The sequence below is a fragment of the Notolepis coatsorum genome (genome assembly GCF_963971535.1).
Source record: "Notolepis coatsorum genome assembly, chromosome: 6".
NCBI lineage: Eukaryota > Metazoa > Chordata > Actinopteri > Aulopiformes > Paralepididae > Notolepis > Notolepis coatsorum.
The window spans coordinates 137172119-137186695 of record NC_140170.1 but is presented as its reverse complement, the minus strand read 5'-3'; the positions used below and the strand labels follow the sequence as shown (position 1 = coordinate 137186695).

Here is a 14577-nt window from a genome sequence, read left to right as displayed (position 1 = left end):
CTCATGCTGCACACGCTCACACTTATGGTCACTTTACAAAAGGAAAGGTCACTTTAAGAATAGTATAGTATAACTTGAGATTGTATAATATAGCATTGTATAGCAGTGTAAATAAAGACCCAGTGCCTCATCCGTAGCTAACAGTGTATTGCACTATCACAGGACCTAGCATGTCCTACCATGCTCTGTAAAAACTCATGTACATATACAGATATGCCCTACTTTGATTACTTGTATTATTGCACAATGTCGTTCTATTGGATTCTTATTACATTATTATTATTGTATTATGCACAATCGTTGCGGGCAAGACCCCCTGCATTTCACTGTATACTTGTATGCTGTGACAAATAAAACTCTTGACTTGACTTGAATGTCTGACCAGTGACCACTAAGTGTGTCTGACTCTTAACCACTCTTATCATGCCAGTTAGGGTACCTTGTAATGTATATACTGCACCTTGTGTATAATGTTTACTTTTACTCTTACTCATAGTTGGGGCTGGGATATGGCCTAAAAATCAAATCCCTGATTATTTAAAAAAATCAAATCCGATTTACGATTTTAATAAAAAAATTCTCTTGAGAGCAAAAAAAAAAGAAAAAACTTTGTTTTTATTTGACACAAAAAAAGTATCAAACCAAGATGAATGTCCCTATTGGGATTGAAGTGCAAACCTAACTTTCACCAATCTTCACTTAAATTTTTTTTTTATAATGTATATAATATAAAAGGTTACTCTTGATCAAACAAAGATGAATGTCCCTATTGGGATTAATAGTGCAATAACTAGCTTTTTCCACCATACTTCACTTAAAACAAATATATTGTAAAATAAAAGGAGACTCTTATTTTTTTTTTATAAAAATAAAAAGATTTTTTTTGAAAATCAATTAAAATTTTTCAAAACCGTCCTAAATCATTCATTCGAATTATCGATAATATCGATTAATCGCACAGCCCTACTCATAGTATATATATTCAGGATCTATTTTCTTATTGCCTATATTTGAGTGTAACCTAATATATAATATAATGCATACAGACACTCATCTGCACCTTTGTTTACAGCGTTTATTTTTCTCATATTTTTATATTCACATCTAATTTTATGTTGTGTACTATTGTTGTCACTTCAGGATACCAATAAGTACCAGCCTAAGTATCATGATACCAGCCTAAGTATCATGATACCTAAAATGATACCACATCAAAAACCTAAAATATCAGGAAAATGGAATATATTGTTAGATGACAGAACATGGACATTTCTTTATACAATTCTTTAATTAACACTTTAATCGCCATGGGTTAAATTCATAATTTACCATCCCTCGCCAGCTCTATTTGTCTATGGAGAAGTTCCCCTTCTTTGCAGGGCTATAACTTTTTTAATTCTATTGCTAAATTGCCATTATTATGGCCCATTCAATGTCCTATATGTATTGTTCAGGGTGTAGCAACGTTAAACTTTTTCATTCACATATTCATACTAAAATATGGTCTAAAGTATAAGTATGTTTTTATCGTTTTCTGCAGCTTTCTCCAGAACTTGATTTATAGCTCCAAATGCATTATATTGATGATGAAATACAGTTTGATAGCAATCGGCGCGAGATAAAAAAATTCAACTGGACGTGATTCTAGACGTTTCTACGTATCATCTGATGATGACCGGATGGGCGGGGGATCGTTTATAATTCCGTGGGCAGCGTTAGATGATTCATCCAGAGTGGGTCATATGTTCATCAGATCAGTTAGTATAGAAGACGTTAGAAAATAACGTTGAAACTCACCGTGGCTTCCTCGCGCCGCTGGCAGATGAGCGTGGAACAGATTTTTTTCTATTATGGGATGGAGAAATGCCCGATCCATTTCCAGGTTGTATAATAGTATATACGTCCAAATCATGTTGTTTTTTCGAGTTATTTGCACCGATCGATGTTCACTGTATCAAGACGGAGTCTCTCTAACGATAGCGAGTGCCCGGACCACATATGGATGAGCACTTCCGGTTCAAAGGTTCATTTCCGGTTGGCGATCTGCCGATCGGCCACCAGATGGCGCTCTTGAACCGCTAGAGAGTTGAGGAGATCAGCAGTGTGTCTCAGGGCTCCGGAAAGGAAATATGATTTCGATGACAGATTTTTGAAATATTGACATCAAAGACGAGTTACGGCGTCTTCGGCAGAATGAGCATGGCTAGGAATGACGTGTAAACTCGTCCCCGGCGATCATAGTGTTAATTATAATAAAAATGTGTTTGTTGAAACGTAAATAATCAAAAATAAAATTATTATGTTACAGCTGCTGAGCTATATACTATAGCTAATGTCCATGTGTTATGTGTAATCTAGGCCTGCCACGATAACACATTTTGCTGGGCGATTAATTGCCCCCGAAAATATCGCGATAAGCGATATTATTGCGACCGGTTAGAGAATTTTTTTTGAGAAATTTATTTCCCAAAACGTTTATTTTGAAGCCCACCGCTCCGTCTTTTCCGGTGTTTTAGACTTTTATTTTGAAGCCCACCGACCGGACCGGAAGTATTGTTGTGATTATTAGGTACTTTTTGGGTACTTTGGGTACCAGAAAAGTCACGTGAAACACTGCAGACCACTGATTGGTCAGAATAGAGACGCGTCTCTAGGATTTCATAATCATTATGTTTGCAGCAGGCACAAGTGCAATAAACAAAGGATACAGTCACTGTGTATTCTGCCTCATTTATTGATTAAACAAAACCGACATCAACACAATTTGCCACCGAGCGGAGAGTTTAGTCTCGCAAAAAGATCGCTGACTTGTTAAGGCTTGTTGTTAGGTTAGGTGCTAATGTTGTGCTAGCGTTTTAGCATGGCTATCGTACATAGCGTGATCAATATAACTCGCTATTGATTGTTTGTATGAGTAACGTTAATGCTAGTAGAATAGACACAACGTGAGGTAATCACCATCCATTTTAACGTTACAGCTTGTTAGCCTAATAGCATAGACAGCCTAGCTAACGTTAACGCTTGTAGAATAGACACAATGAGAGGTAACGTTAGCGTTAGCAGAATAGACACAACGAGGGTCTCGTTAATGTTGTTATTGATTGATTGATTGAAAACTGTGTTTACTCTGTTTGTATGAGTAACGTTAATGCTAGTAGAATAGACACAATGAGGGGTAACGTTAGCCCCACGGAGCTCCTGTGCTGTGCTCTGTAGTAAAGCCAGCGGCCCGCCTCCCAACACGGACAGTGACTGACAAGGGGCACTGGGTCCGCCTCATTAAAACAAACGCGCAAATAGCAATTAATCGCGCCCGTCAAAATCATTGCATTCATTTTAATTATCGCGGCAATTAATCGATTTATTGCTTATCGCGGCAGGCCTAGTGTAATCTCTCCACTCCACACTATTGCCTCTTTTCCACTGCATGGTACCTACTCGACTCGACTCTACTCTACTACTCACTCTTGGTACCTGGTACTTCGTTCGTTTTCCACTGCAGGGCACCATGACATCATCTTCACCGCGACACACACAACACTCATGCTGCAACCGCTTTAAACAATCACTTTAAAAGGAAGGAGGTATTGTATAGTATAGATACATTAAAGGGGAACTAGGGCTGCAACGATTAGTCAACATAATCGACGACGTCGATCATAAAAAAATCGTAGACAGGGAATTTTTGCGTTGAATAAAAAAATCAGAGACGCAAATGTTCATTTGTAACTGCAATGCACTACAGGAAGTGCTGGGGGCAGTATTTTTTCCATTGTCTGGCTGCATTCTGTAATAACGGCCCGGGTAAGAAGAAGAAGAAGACTTCCGGTATGAGAGCGGAAGGGTAGCATGCATGCGGTGAGGCTCCTGGTCAAAAGAGTGAAAAACGGAGAAATAAAGACCCGAAAAGTGACGAAAAGTGATCAAAAATGAAGATGCAAACGAGAAGGAAGGAGGAGAAAACAATTATGAAGGAAAGAGAAATGGAGAACTCACAGGAAGAGGAGAGTTCGATGGAGCAGAACCCCCGAGGCGAGACCGAGAAGGAGCAGGCGGAGGAAGGGGGAGTCTCGGCTGAGACGGACAAGGAAATGCCAGGATGGGCCGTGCTCATGCAGGCCGGGATATTGGCGACCATAAAATTGAACTCGGACACGATGCAGGCGACCATAAAACTGAACTCGGACACGATAAGAAATGATATTGGGAAGTTACGGGAGGAATTGAGGAAGGAACAGGAGGACTTCAGAGGTGAAATGAATACAGAACTCAAAAGGGTGGATGAGAAGATGGCGGAACAGGACAGAAACGTAACAGAGGTACAGACTAGAACGGCGCAAACGGAGGAATGGAACACAGAGATACACAAGGTGTTAACGTGTGCGATTCAAAAACAAGAACAGATGGAGACAAAGATATCGGACATGGAGGGGAGGTCACGGAGAAATAACATCAGAATATGGGGATTGAAAGAAGGAGTCGAAGGGGAATCGGTGATCCAATATGTGGAAAAGCTTATCAAGGAACAACTGAAGGAGACGGGACTGGAAAAAATGGAGATACAGAGGGCCCACAGGGCGTTGGCTCCGAAACCGGACAGACCTCCGAGGGCGGTGATTATTAACTTTCTGAGATTTGAGATTAAGGAATTGATACTCAGAACCGCGTGGACCAAGAAGATAGAAATCGAGGGGAAAAGACTGTTGTTTGATCACGATTACTCGACAGCGGTAGCAATAAAATGCAGGTCCTACGCGGGACTGAAGAGAATTCTGAAAGAAAACGGAATGAAATTCCAATCACCCATGACCTCGCTAAGGATTCACTGGAAGGAAGGGACGGTGACGTACGCAACGGCGCGGGAGGCGGCGGAGATGAGGCGACGGGGGATGCAGATGTCGGAGGACGGAGAAGGAAGGGGACAGGAGGGCCAGACGCGGAGCCTGCAGCAGAGATTGGAGAAAGCATGCAGATGGACCAGAGTAGGAGATCGAAACCCGGGAGAGGAGGGAGGAGAGAGGAGAAGGCCGAGGTGAGACGTGACAGACCGAAGGCGGAGACGGACGAGGAGGCCAGAGACGGAGAAGGAGAAGGGGGGGACAGTTACAGGGTACGGGAGAGCAGAATAGGAGTAGCGGACATATCGGATCACAGTGCCATATATCTGACAGTAGATCTAGAAGTAGAGCTGCCGCGGTATTGCTGTTTTCCTTACCGCACAAATTTGCAAAAAATAAAAAAAAAAAAGTTTGAATGCATTTTTTTTTAGTAGTAGTCTACTCTTTATAGCATATAGCCTGCCTCTAGTCTAAATGTCTATCTTTAGAGGATGACTTTGCAACATGAATATTGTTTGGGATTCGGCAAGCACGCATTAGTTATTGAAAGTGAAACTCTGGTCGTGCGCAGTTCACTCGGTGTCGCGGGCAGGGCTGGTTACCCCCCCGACCCTTTCTTATTATTATTACTATAAAGTTACTACTTTATAATAAAGGCATTCGTTTTGTGGCATTAACATTATATAGTTATACGTTCAATAACATCAGCGTATTTACCGGACGATAGCAAGGCAAGCAATACTCTATTCATATCTCAGTTCCTTTCTTTGCTCAGAGCGTGCTGAGTTGTCCCATTCTGCGGTCTGTTAATAAAGTTTTCAATCAGACAAGTGTATAGAACGAAGGGCTTTTATTATAACATTCGTTGCAGACAGTAAAATCATTATGTCTCGTTTAGTACTCCTGAAGAGCGATGGTAGTCCACTCCGGCGGAGAGTTAAAGCTAACGTTATTAGCAGTGTTGTGATGAGCTGACATTCAGGACGTAAAAAACGTGTGACGCGTCTCTCTTCTGACCAATCAGTGGTCTGCAATGTTTCACGTGACTTTTCTGGTACCCAATAGGGTCGCTTGGAACCTCGATAGAGAAGTAGGGTATATCTGCAGAGCCGCAAGCCCAACGAGAGGAGGGTAATTTATTATTATTATTATAAAAAACAGCGGTGACGCGGTATTCAGCCTACTCTGCGGTGGCCGTGATGTAACAGCGATACCGCGGTAATGCGGTAATCGCGGCAGCTCTATCTAGAAGGGAGACGGAGGAACACGATCTGGAGACTAAATGTAGGAATATTAAATAACAAGGGGGTGGCGAGTCAGATCAAGGAGGAGATAGCCAGGTATAAGGAAGAAAATGACAATGGGGCTAGATCCGAACATTCTATGGGACACACTGAAGGTGGTGATAAGGGGGAAATTGATGGAGAAGACAGCAATGCCGAAGAAGGCCAGAACGGAGACATATCACAATCTGATAGGGAAGCTGAAGAAGCTAGAGGGGAGACACCAGATATCAAAAGAACAGGAAACGCTCGGAGAAATCAAAGAAGTAAAGGCCAGGATAAATAGGGAATTATTGACGGAAATAGAAAAGAAAGCGAGGTTCATGAAACAAACGTACTATGAAGGGGGACCAAAAGCGACCAGACTGTTGGCTAGGAGAATTAGGACGCAACAGAAGTTGAACACGATACACACAATAAGGGATACAAAGACTAATGAAATATTGAGAGACCCAGCTGAAATAGAGAGGACATTTAGAGAATACTATGAGAAACTATACACACAGCCAAAAGCAGCGGGAGAAGAGGAAATAGAAGCATATCTGGAGAAGCTAGAGTTACCATCGATAGGGAAAGAACAGAATGAAGAATTAAATAAAATAATTACGGAACGAGAACTGGAAGAGGCAATTAGTAGAGCTAAAAACAACAAATCTCCGAGGAGCGACGGATTCCCATCGGAATTCTACAAGACATTTAGAACGGAATTAGCACCCATCTTAGGGGCGGCGTTCAGACACACGATGGAGGAGGGCAGAATGCCCCCCTCGTGGAAGGAAGCCATAATCACCACGATACCGAAGGAAGGGAAGGATAGAGAATTGTGTAGTAGTTTCAGACCTGTGTCCATACTCAACGTGGATTACAAGATGTATACATCGATAATATCAAAGAGATTTGAGACGTTTATGCCAGACATTATAGATGAAGATCAAACTGGATTTATTAAAGGGAGACAGACACAGGACAACGTGAGAAAGACATTACACATAGTAGAGGAGATACAAAAACAAGGGGGTAGCGCGGTACTGATTAGCCTAGAATGGATGCAGAAAAAGCATTCGACAGTGTGAGCTGGACATTTTTATATAAAACATTGATGAGGTTCGGACTGAACGGGAGGGCGATGAAGATGATCAAGGCGCTATATCAAGAACCGACAGCGAGGGTTAAGGTGAATGGCAGCCTGACGGATAGAATCAGATTAGAGAGGGCTACCAGACAGGGATGTTGTCTCTCACCAACGCTCTTCGCCGTTTTCATAGAACCACTGGCACAACTGATCAGACAGACCGAGGACATTAAGGGAGTAAGGATAAAGGGAACGGAATATAAACTAGGCCTATTTGTGGACGACGTGATAGTATACATGAGGCAACCAGACAAGAGCTTCCCGGCACTGATGGATCTACTGAAGGAATATGGCCACTACTCAGGATACAAACTAAACGTGACAAAGACACAGACCTTAGCATGGAACTATACCCCAACGACGGAAATTAGGGAACAGTACGGGATAAGATGGGACATGGACAAGATTAAATACTTAGGGGTGAACATCACGAGAGGGGTGGGGAAACTGTTTGAGGCGAACTATACACAGATAAATCAGAACATCAAGAGAGACTTAGAGAGATGGACAGTAATGCCCTTTGACTTCAATTCAAGAATAGAGGTCATTAAAATGAACATACTATCAAGGTTACTGTACCCAGGGAGCGAAATTAACTTTTTGACTCACCGGCCAGTGGCGGGTAGATGGGAAGAGTCTACCCGCCAAGCATATTTCTTACCTGCCAACATTTTTTTGATTAAAAAAAAATATATATATATTTTATATAAAAAAAAATTGAAATAAAATATATATTATATAATCATACTTGTAGTTGCATTATCTGCGAGACATCGCCACCACGCAATAAGTCAAAATGCTTGCTATCTGCAAACAGCTCCACTGTCTGTGTGTATACTTGAGTAGCCTCCAGCTCCAGCAAGGATTCTCCGGCCCTGCAGCTAGACCCTATATTCAGCTAGACCCTACATTCAGCATGCAAGGATTCTCCGGCGATGCAGCTGGACCCTATTTATAACGTTACGGTTCCTTTGTCAAATCACATTCAACATGCCCTCAGCTAGAATACGCATTCAATCAATGTTATAAGACATTGATATCAGGAGCAGCGTTTCCGTTAGCCGGTAATTACCGGTATTTGACTGGCAAAATATGTTGAAGTCCGAATATTTAAATATCTCCGGTCATAATGTCCGGTGGAAATAATTCCTCTAAGCACAATTTTATTATTTGAATTGTATTAAAATAGGCTAAAATTAAATAGCCTATGCTATGAACGAAACAATCATTACATTTGTTTCATTGTGCTTCGCTCTAATAAAGCGCGGATGGCGCCGCTCGGATGTGAATCTTTTTTTTTCTTTTTTTGAGCCTGTCTGGCCAGCCACCATAATGACAAACGGGTATACGAGCGAGAGAAAGAGATGGCCAAACAAGCTAAACTTAACAAATATTTCATGAAACCAAGCACAAGCAGGTCTAATAATAATGACATTGACAACGAAGATGAGTCTTCTGAAGTCACAGAGACCGCCGATGCTCCCGCGGAAAATAAACAAATGTCGAGCGTTCAGGCGGCGGCCCGAGTGGAAAGTTAAATTCTCCTGGCTGAGGTACGACATTATAGTCTAGTAGTCTAGCGTCTATGATGTACGAGAGATAACATTGATTGAACGTACACAAAGTACACTTTATTGATTGAACCACAAAGAGCATCCCCAGTCTGCTGCTACCGTTGCGAGCCTCGCAGAAGTCCACCTGTTCCAATGCAATGGGGATCTAGTCGCAGGTACAAAACGGATAGGCAGAACGAGACGGGGTGAGTAAGTGTTGACATTTTTTAATCATAATGCAACTGTTGGTTGACTGCCGTGTCACATAGTAATGCATATAATTGATTATAACTAAATGTAGGCTATAATGAAATCAACAAACGCATTACGAGCATGTGGCTCGTCCTCTCGCTCTCTGCATGCAAACGAGGCAATGTGATGATCAACTACAGTTTGCTGTGTGTGAAGTTGAACATTATGATATGCGTGACGTGTCTGATACAACGAGGTGAAGCGATGTCGACTCGAGATTCATTTGGGGGTGCGTGTGACAGAGCTGCTGCAGCGCAAGCCTGTGGGGCGGGAGCTTGATGCTGGATCAGCGTATCGCACTAACTTGGGAGGCGAGAGATAGTAATTTGATTCTGCAAATCAATTTCTCATTCTTCGCTTGATGTAATTAATACAAATGTCCAATATAACGGAATTCGTTAGCTCATAAAAATGTGATTATAACAGACTGCTGTTTAAAACTCTGACCGGAATTTCAGGAATATGTCCGGGGATAGAAATCTTGCAGGTCACCCAGACCGGCACGAATATGTTCTAACGGAAACGCTGATCAGGAGCTATCTGTAGCTACTGCTAGCCCGGTAGATAACGTTAAGACAATTTAGTTTACTGGGACAGATAAGATCTAACGTGAGCTAGCTAAGCTAGCTAACGAGGGAACGGAGGTATTATGCACTCGAGTCGACTATTGCTGGAGCATTTGTTGATATCAGCAGCTATCAGTAGCTAGCCAGCTAGATACCGTTAGACAATGCCTCGTCATGTATTAAACTAAAAGTGAATAGTTGACTGGGTCATTGTTTAAACAGTAACGGTAGCTCAGCCCGCATATCGCAATGGTGGCGTTTCAGGAAGTAAACAAGCCAAATGAGAGCTTCCGATTGGTCATTTGCTTTCTTTCTCATGAAACCAGTCACGTCACTCTACTGTGATTGGACCGTTGACTTGACACATAGCCATAATTTAAAACATAGATTAGGCGATATTAACGTTAACATTGGCCGTGGACCGGGCGGCTACGTGGCGTAGTGGGCAAGGCGCTCGCCACGAATGCGGAGACGCTGGGATCGCCTGTTCGATCCCAGCGCTCCACATTGCTTTCAGTTTAGTTGGTCGTCCGTACTAATACACATTGGCCGTATTAGGGGGTGGGAAACTGATGGGTGGGGATCGGGCGTTGTGGACAGCGACTCCTACAGGTCGGTTGGTGCGCCTGCGCAGTAGAATCAGGATGTGTCGGGGGCAGAGAGATCGAGCTGCGCAGGTGAAAAGATGCGACTGCTGTTACCTCAAGTACCGGAGGGGACTTGTGCTATGTATGACTTAGTCCACATTGCAGCCGGCTTGTGGGAGGCAAGAAACAACGTTCGTGACAGGGGAGGGTTGAATTGGATGATACGAAATTGGGATGGGAGAAAATATAGAAAATGGGAGAAAAAGTGGATAAAAAAAAAAAAACATTGGCCGTGGACCGTGGCATTCAAGGGGGTAAAAAGGAAAACACGGCTGGCGCTCAAAGTGTTAACAATTGTGTGTATTGAGCCGTACTGTATTGTACCCATTCTGCAATCTGTTAATAACATTTTCATTCAATCAATCACCTTGTTGATATTTATTTACCTAATTTATGTGCAATCGTTTCATTTCAGCTCAGTGTAGAGAAATGCACTGATACTAACAACTGCCTTACTGCGCGCGTCTATGACGACACTGTTGACACCACGTATCCGTGACACGCGCGCCCCGCGAAAACACTAGTACTAGTTTTGGGGGCCTACCACCCCCCCTGAAAAAAAATCCCACTATGCAAAGTGTGCTCTCTCTCAAAACACACACACTGCTCCGGTCACACATCCACTCAACTCGCATCAAAAATACGCATCAGGCTATTATTCTAAAAGTATCGATACTAATCTGTTTTTAGTATCGGTGTATCGTGCAACCCTACTTTCTACTATTACCCTGCCCATACCTGTACCTCCCCTTCCCCCATGCTGCTATGACGCCCGAATTTCCCCAAGGAATATCTTATTTTATAGTTGACCCAAGAATCTGTTAGTCCATTTTCTTTTCTTTTTCATGCTGAATGAGTTATTTCCTGAAAGATGATAAGGCCTAAAAGAAAAAATTGTTTGTTTCCGGTTGCCGACCGACCCTGCCGATTTAGGTGCGACCCAATTTATTTTATGAGTTTAAAAAAAGAAAATTAAAAGAAAAATTTTTTTTTTTTTTTTTTTACAATAAAGTTTCATAGAAATCTTAGTCAAACGTTTAGTATTATGGATATTAAACATGCTGGTAGAGTACATGCATCCATGTTGTTGTGAACATTTTAATTAAATAAAGAAATTCCCTATCCATAGTCGCCGTGGGAAAGAATAAAATAAAATCCCTACCTACCCACTTAACTGACAACCAACAGGAAACAAACAATATTTTATTTTATGCCTAAGCACATCTCTGGTAAGTATGAGATTTAAAGAGGCCCTTTTGCATTATTGCATGTGGGAAAAAAATCAAAAATATGTCTATTAAATCAAATAATCGATTTGTCGACAAAATCCTTGACTATTTCTTAATTGAATTATTTTAAGTTGAGGACAACCCTACCAATTTCTTTCTTGTTTTGCGATACAGTAGATTAAACATTTGTTCATCCACATACTCGTTCTGTCCACTGACAGAACTCACCTTGTTGACGCCTCTGTACACTTCAATGATCCTGGGGTCTAGCTGTGGCATGGGTATCCCTGACACCTCTGACATCATTGTCCCCACCTCAGTCTGCTTCTCTGTAATCTTCTCCATTATAATGTCTGCCAGGGTTCGTCTACAAAAAAAAGAGAAGAGAAGAGCAGTCATGAGACATGGAAACATTTAGAGCAGGATGTCAACTCTTAGGTTGGTAAGGGTTTTTTCTGGGTGCTTGAGTCGGCAGTATGTCTCACAGCTACAATTCAATGACAATCTAACAGGCAAAACATTTATTCAAAATCAGCCAAATATGTATTCCTTTAATACCTCTGAAATGACTAGGGCTGCTCTCAACTAAAGGCGATTAACAGCCATAGGATAATCAATTAGTTAATTTTTAAGATTCAAGTTTCCCACATGCAATAATATAGGTATTTTAATCTAGTGCTTATACTTTTTTCAGGAAATAACAAAAAATATATATATTAATAAAATATGTATTTATAATATATTTGATGACTAAGACCAAACTGACTGATATGGGGGGGATAACCAACTATGAGGGGGCAGCCGTAAAAATGTCATTCTGTGTGAGCGGCTACGTGGCGTAGTGGGCAAGGCGCTCGCCACGAATGCTGGAGACGCTGGGCGAGCCCAGCGCTCCACATTGCTTTCAGTTTAGCTGGTCGTTCATACTAATACACATTGCCCGTATTAGGGGGTGGGAAACTGATGGGTGGGGATTGGGCGTTGTGGACAGCGACTCCTACAGGTCGGTTGGTGCGCCTGCGCAGTAGAATCAGGAAGTGTCGGGGGCAGCGTGAGCCTCCCACGCGTTACTCCTCGCCACTGAGAGATCGAGCTGCGCAGGTGAAAAGATGCGACTGCTGTTACCTCAAGTACCGGAGGGGACTTGTGCTATGTATGACTTAGTCCACATTGCAGCCGGCTTGTGGGAGGCAAGAAGCAGCGTTCGTGACAGGGGAGGGTTGAATTGGATGATACGAAAATTGGGATGGGAGAAAATATAGAAAATGGGAGAAAAAGTGGATAAAAAAAAATGTCATTCTGTGTTTGGGTCATATTCTTTCACTCTTGCCCCATTGGGCCTGAATTGCAGCTGGGAGAGAAGAGCTGCAGACAACTCACAACACACAACCTGCTCATTCATGATCCAATGGGTCCAACAGTCTGAACTGATCTGTATGATGTCAAGATACTAGAAAAATCCAGAATAAAGATATCCCATGAAGTTATACATGAAAGTTTAGGGCTGCTATCTGAATGTGTATGAAACATTGATAGTGGTGAAGCCCCTAGGTCTCATGTGGTCTCTTGCCTCATCGGAGGGTTCTTATTCATGAACATCTCAATGGCCTTCTCATCTTCCACGTTGACCACCACTTCAGTTTGGAGGTCAGCACCTCCGTCGCCAGAACCACCTTCACCCAAGGCTGGCCACTCCTCATCAGAGTCTGCATCCCGAGTATCAGAACCTGACATTTGATTAAAAGACAAAATGTTACAGTATAGCATAACTACTAAGCATAACAGACCTGACTGATCCCAGGTACAAAGACTTCTGAGAAAATAATTGGAATAATTTCTTGTGAAGTAACCATGTCATGTATTGCACACTTTGGGAAAAGCCCAGTTTGCAGGTGCCTTTGCTGTGAACAAAGTCAATCCATCCCAATCAGAGCCTTACTGAATAATATGGATTTTTCTTCTTGTGCTGGTACCAAACGCCCACTTGGGATGTTCCCCCTCAAGCATCTTGCTACGTAAGCACTTTATAATGTTGTAGAGTTATAGGTAAATAAAGTTGATTATAATTACGAAAATTGTAAAATCGATGACCACAATACATCTCTATTTTATGTTGGCGTGGGGAATGAGGTCTTAACTGAGGTTACGGTAAGGGTTAGGTTTATAAACAACCTTTAAAAGTTTTAGGTGAAAATGATGATGTGGTCCAGCGTATCAACATGATGATGAGAATAATTAGGTTGATTACTCACTCTTATAGTGCTAAAGACACCTGTGATCATGCTTAGGACACAACAATGTACAATAGTCAACATACGAGCAAATTAATCTAAGCAACTGCTTCTGGTTTGCTTAGTGTCTGAGATAACTGACAGATTGGGATCTTCAGATCTACAATACAGGTTCGCCTATAAAGTAGCCCCTTTATATACACTCGTCCAAACCCCGTTGGCGTGCATCAGTCACGAAAGGGGCGACCTATAAAGTTAAAGTAGCCTATATAATTACCAAGAACTGTGACTGGTGTTTTCTTGGTCTCGGGTGCCAAGCCGTATTCTGTTTGAAGTTCCTCTTGTTGGATTCGTGCCTGTTCCAGAATCTTTCGTGAAAGACGTTCATCCACGTACTCGTCCTCCTCTTCTTCTCGTCTGTCTCGGTCCTTCACTCGGCCGGTCACTCGAACCATGTCCCCCTGCATGATCTGATCAGCCAGCGCTACCGCTCCTCCAGTCTTATCTCCGCCTTTCGCTCTCTTCACTTTCGGCATCACTGTGGATTTATAAAATAACTAAAGTATTAACGGTCTGTGTTGACATGTGTGAACTGAATCCGATCTTTCCTAAAGTTATTTTGATCAACGGACGATGTTTCCTCAACACGTGCAGGCGTTCTTTGGTGCGGAGGAAGTGACGTGGTTAAACGTCGCCACATGACACACATTTGGCTTGTGTCTTTGCTTTACAATTATCTAAAATTCCAATGGTTGTCGTTGATTTTGCTTTTAATATAGTATTTTTACAACATTGAATCAAGCAATACGAATGACCAGATATAATTTAATTGCTCACCTTTACCGG

The 14577-nt window shown here is 42.1% G+C and overlaps 1 protein-coding gene across 1 annotated transcript in view; it reads right to left on the bottom strand.

The window, feature by feature from the left end:
• Positions 1–14389, bottom strand: part of bysl (bystin-like) — a 46333-nt gene extending 31944 nt beyond the window's left edge. The window contains exons 1-3 of the mRNA XM_084316889.1: positions 14009–14389; positions 13071–13227; positions 11729–11867 (exon numbers count right to left, since the gene is read on the bottom strand). Of these exons, the coding sequence (XP_084173015.1) occupies positions 11729–11867; positions 13071–13227; positions 14009–14267 (555 nt within the window). The 5' untranslated portion in view covers positions 14268–14389. The remainder of the gene's footprint in view (positions 1–11728; positions 11868–13070; positions 13228–14008) is intronic.
• Between the last annotated feature and the right edge of the window lie 188 nt (positions 14390–14577).